Source organism: Protomyctophum bolini (genome assembly GCF_963924005.1).
Source record: "Protomyctophum bolini genome assembly, chromosome: 15".
Classification (NCBI taxonomy): Eukaryota; Metazoa; Chordata; class Actinopteri; order Myctophiformes; family Myctophidae; genus Protomyctophum; species Protomyctophum bolini.
Genome location: NC_137876.1, coordinates 569,474 through 574,571, shown reverse-complemented (window position 1 = coordinate 574,571; position 5,098 = coordinate 569,474). Strand labels below are relative to the sequence as shown.

Sequence of the window (5,098 nt, the reverse complement as noted above, 5' to 3'; positions counted from 1 at the left end):
GGCCGCCACATACTCGCATGCACGCACGCACACACACATGTTACAGAACACACTCTGTGTGCGTGCGTGCGTGCACTGCGTGCGTGCGTGCGTGTGTGCGTGCGCAGTAGAAGTATATATATATATATATATATATATATATATATATATATATATATTTGATGTCAACAAATGGTGGTTCGTGGCTCAAATACAGCCTAGGCCCCAATATAACTTAATGCAACTAAAACATATTCTCTCTCTCTCTCTCTCTCTCTCTCTCTCTCTCTCTCTCTGTGTCTCTCTCTCAGGGTGGTGGTAGTGTAGTGTAGTGTATCCTCCAGGCCAGCAGGGTGGCGCCAGCGGCAGGGCTCAGAGATGAACTGGTCTGCGTTGGAGAGCCTGCTCTCGGGGGTGAATAAGTACAGCACGGTGTTCGGCAGGGTGTGGCTCTCCATGGTGTTCGTGTTCAGAGTCATGGTGTTCGTGGTGGCGGCGCAACGCGTCTGGGGAGACGAGAGCAAGGACTTCGTCTGCAACACCCGCCAGGTGAGCTATATGAGAGCAGATTATATCCACGCTACTTTTCCTGGGCTGTGTTGTGCTCCACGTCCTGTCGATTTCATTGGATATCATTGGTCATCTGACCAGTTTCGTTGGCTTTCATTGGATCAAATCTCATAGCAACAACTCATGACAACAGACACAATGTTTTGGGCCGAACAGAAAATGTGAAATAAGAACTCTAAGAGAGTTGTACCCTGCCCTGTTTTTCTTCTGTTATGTCAGTGTCTTACTAAAATATATTAATATTAAAATATTTCTATACTTGTATATATATTTCTCTATATATCTGTCTATATATTTCTCCATATATTTCTATATATTTCTCTCTATAGTTCTCTCTATATTTCTATATATTTGTCCATATATTTCTCTATACTTCCAGCCTGGCTGTACGACCGTCTGCTACGACAGCATCTTCCCGATCTCCCACATCCGCCTGTGGGCGTTGCAGCTGATCTTCGTCACCTGTCCGTCACTCATGGTGGTCGCTCACGTCAAGTTCCGCGAGCAGAAGGACAGCCGCTACATCGCACAGCACGAAGGTTAGCATGATACAGACGCTACTGTGTCTCATAGAAGGGCTGTGGGCAGTTCAGAAACCAGTCTGTGTCTCATAGGAGGGCTGTGGGCAGTTCAGAAACCAGTCTGTGTCTCATAGGAGGGCTGTGGGCAGTTCAGAAACCAGTCTGTGTCTCATAGGAGGGCTGTGGGCGGTTCAGAAACCAGTCTGTGTCTCATAGGAGGGCTGTGGGCAGTTCAGAAACCAGTCTGTGTCTCATAGGAGGGCTGTGGGCAGTTCAGAAACCAGTCTGTGTCTCATAGAAGGGCTGTGGGCAGTTCAGAAACCAGTCTGTGTCTCATAGAAGGGCTGTGGGCAGTTCAGAAACCAGTATGTGTCTCATAGGAGGGCTGTGGGCAGTTATCCTAGTGGACTGGTTTCTGAACTGCCCACAGCCCTCCTATGAGACACAGACCGGGTAGAAATAAATGGTGTTTTTTTATCATGAACATTAGTGAGGACCAATTATATGAATATAGGTGGAAAAGTGGTCCTTTTAACCTTTATCCTCTGACCTCTGACCCCTCCCTGAAGGTCACCACCTGTACGCCAACCCTGGGAAGAAGCGAGGCGGTCTCTGGTGGACGTACCTCCTCAGTCTGATCTTCAAGGCCGGCTTCGATGTGGCGTTTCTCTACATCCTGTATCGCATCTACCACGGATACGACATGCCCAGGTCATTATAATTAACCTAATTAACATAATTAATGTCCTGTATAAGATCTACCACGGATACGACATGCCCAGGTCATTACCTTTAATTAACCTAATTAACATAATTAATGTTAAAATAAATTCCTCATAGACTTTTCAAAAAGTATTTATTTAAAGACGTTTACGCCGCGGACAAAGACAACTCTTGTCGTGACAAATCATGACAATCAACACAATGTTTTGGGAATTATAATTAGAAAGAAGAAAAACCGGCAGGTTACAACACTTTTTTGTTGTTGTTTTTATGCTTTGTAATTATTTGTTTGGTCCAAAACATTGTGTTTGTTGTCATGATTTGTCACGACTCGAGTTGGCTTCGTACGACGCTTAAAAGGTCTTTAAATACTTTTAGGAAAAATGCATTGGGAATTATTTCCTGGGCCTGGCGTCGTCATGACAGGGGGCGGGACTGCATCGCTCTGGGAGCACCGCTCCACAGGCTGGGAGCGTCGCTCCACAGGCTGGGAGCGTCGCTCCACAGGCTGGGAGCGCCGCTCCACAGGCTGGGAGCGTCGCTCCACAGGCTGGGAGCGTCGCTCCACTCCACAGGCTGGGAGCGTCGCTCCACAGGCTGGGAGCGCCGCTCCACAGGCTGGGAGCGCCGCTCCACAGGCTGGGAGCGCCGCTCCACAGGCTGGGAGCGCCGCTCCACAGGCTGGGAGCGCCGCTCCACAGGCTGGGAGCACCGCTCCACAGGCTGGGAGCGGAGCCACCTTGAAACAAATCGCTGGGCCTGATTTAATGGTTACAGATACGTTAAGAAATACGTTAACTAATTAACGCGTTCCACCTCGTTAAGGCTGTCTTAAGTGCTCGTTAGCGGCCTGCCCCAGCAGTTAATTAACCAACTAACGTTTGTTCCACCTCGTCAAGGCTGTCCAAGTGCTCGTTGGAGCCGTGCCCCAACACGGTGGACTGCTTCATCAGCCGTCCCACGGAGAAGAAGATCTTCACCATCTTCATGGTGGTCTCCAGCGCGGTGTGCGTGTTCATGTGCGTGTGCGAGATGGTCTACCTGGTGGGCAAGCGCGTCCAGAAGGCGCTGAGGGTCCGCGCCGCCAACGAGAGGCTCCTGTTCGCCGACCGCCACGAGGTCACCAGCATAGCCCCGCCCCGCTCGCAGTACGCGCTCCCGCCAGCCGCCCTCGTGGCGGGGAGCCGGCTCAGCCTCATGGCGGACAAGAAGGCCATGGCGCCGCCATCGTCGACGCGCAAGCAGCGCTCGGCCTCCACCATGCTGTGAGGAGGTTGTGGGTTCCATTCCCTCCACCCTCGGTCCTCCACCATGCTGTGAGGAGGTTGTGGGTTCCATTCCCTCCACCCTCTGTCCTCCACCATGCTGTGAGGAGGTTGTGGGTTCCATTCCCCTCCACCCTCAGGCCTCCACCATGCTGTGAGGAGGTTGTGGGTTCCATTCCCCTCCACCCTCAGGCCTCCACCATGCTGTGAGGAGGTTGTGGGTTCCATCCCCCTCCACCCTCAGGCCTCCACCATGCTGTGAGGAGGTTGTGGGTTCCATTCCCCTCCACCCTCAGGCCTCCACCATGCTGTGAGGAGGTTGTGGGTTCCATCCCCCTCCACCCTCAGGCCTCCACCATGCTGTGAGGAGGTTGTGGGTTCCATTCCCTCCACCCTCGGTCCTCCACCATGCTGTGAGGAGGTTGTGGGTTCCATTCCCCTCCATCCTCAGGCCTCCACCATGCTGTGAGGAGGTTGTGGGTTCCATTCCCTCCACCCTCGGTCCTCCACCATGCTGTGAGGAGGTTGTGGGTTCCATTCCCTCCACCCTCGGTCCTCCACCATGCTGTGAGGAGGTTGTGGGTTCCATTCCCCTCCATCCTCAGGCCTCCACCATGCTGTGAGGAGGTTGTGGGTTCCATTCCCCTCCACCCTCAGGCCTCCACCATGCTGTGAGGAGGTTGTGGGTTCCATTCCCCTCCACCCTCAGGCCTCCACCATGCTGTGAGGAGGTTGTGGGTTCCATTCCCCTCCATCCTCGGTCCTCCCCCATGCTGTGAGGAGGTCGACGGTTCCATTCCCTTGCCTGCCACTGCACCAGGACGTTGCCCTTGGGCGCGCATCCTGTGTCCCTTCATTCAGACGGACACATTAAGTGGGACATTTTTTATAAGATTTGTTGGTGTTTTTTTCTGCCTTTATGTGATGTAGAGTATACTGTACTGTACTGTACTGTACTGTACTGTACTGTACTGTACTGTGATAGTGTGATAGTTTACAGTAGGCTAGTATGTCAGGAAACGGGTGGAGAGAGAGATGGGGAGCGAGCGACGCGCAGCGAAGGTCTTGGGGATCGGGAGTCGAACCCGCAACGCGCCGTCAGTGTGGATCAGCAGCCTATAGCGGCCCGGACCGCTAGGCCGGCCCGGGCCGCTAGGTGGCGTCGCCATTCCACTCACTCACTACGACTATACACTTTATTTTAGTAATAGTACAATATAAACATTACAGAGACTTTAGTTGTCACTGTATACAATACTTTAAAGATGGAGTGCCGTGATTTTCTTCCACCCTAAAACATCAGGTCTTATTGTTAGATATAAGGAGGTATCATTTTTTTCCAAAAAAGTGTACAGTATTTGTTAAAATACTGTACACTTGACGCGCGGATCCATTATGGACACACGGGTTACGGGTGTCACAACACACGGGTTACGGGTCTCACAAGGACAGGACATAAATATATATATATTTTTTTTTAATATTGTATTATTATGTTCTATGTGGTGTACCGACACAGCCTTTAGATCACCTTCTACATTTTGGACACACTATTTTCTCTTGTGATGAGTGCGTGTGTGTGTGCGTGTGTGTGTGTGTGTGTGTGTGTGTGTGTGTGTGTGTGTGTGTGTGTGTGTGTGTGTGTGTGTGTGTGTGTGTGTGTGTGTGTGTGTGTGTGTGTGTGTGTGTGTGTGTGTGTGCGTGCGTGCGTGCGTGCGTGCGTGAGGGAGAAAGGAACAGGGTTTTTTGTTTCAGATTTCACGGTAAAAACATAGTTTTAAGAATGTAGTTTTTCTTTTTTACTGAATACTATATAATTTGTGTACTTTGTGTCGGTTTGGCGGTACAGGCGCATGTCGTCCTTCCATTGTGTTTGGTGAACTTTCATGTTCTTTCATTGATGTACAAGTTTATTGTTTTACAAATATTGTATTTTCAAAGTATGACAGTTTATTATTACAAATGTTATGTGGAAAGCATGCACGACATTTTATACTTTTACAAATATTGCAATTGTGGAAATTATACGACGATTTTACG

General features: G+C 50.2%; 1 protein-coding gene across 1 annotated transcript in view; it reads left to right on the top strand.

The window, feature by feature from the left end:
* LOC308329302 (gap junction beta-4 protein-like) overlaps positions 1-3,968 on the top strand; it is a 6,055-nt gene extending 2,087 nt beyond the window's left edge. The window contains exons 2-6 of the mRNA XM_080783543.1: positions 291-528; positions 929-1,088; positions 1,640-1,781; positions 2,693-3,066; positions 3,842-3,968. Coding sequence (XP_080639669.1) covers positions 358-528; positions 929-1,088; positions 1,640-1,781; positions 2,693-3,062 — 843 coding nt within the window. The 5' untranslated portion in view covers positions 291-357 and the 3' untranslated portion in view covers positions 3,063-3,066; positions 3,842-3,968. The remainder of the gene's footprint in view (positions 1-290; positions 529-928; positions 1,089-1,639; positions 1,782-2,692; positions 3,067-3,841) is intronic.
* The last annotated feature ends 1,130 nt before the right edge of the window (positions 3,969-5,098 follow it).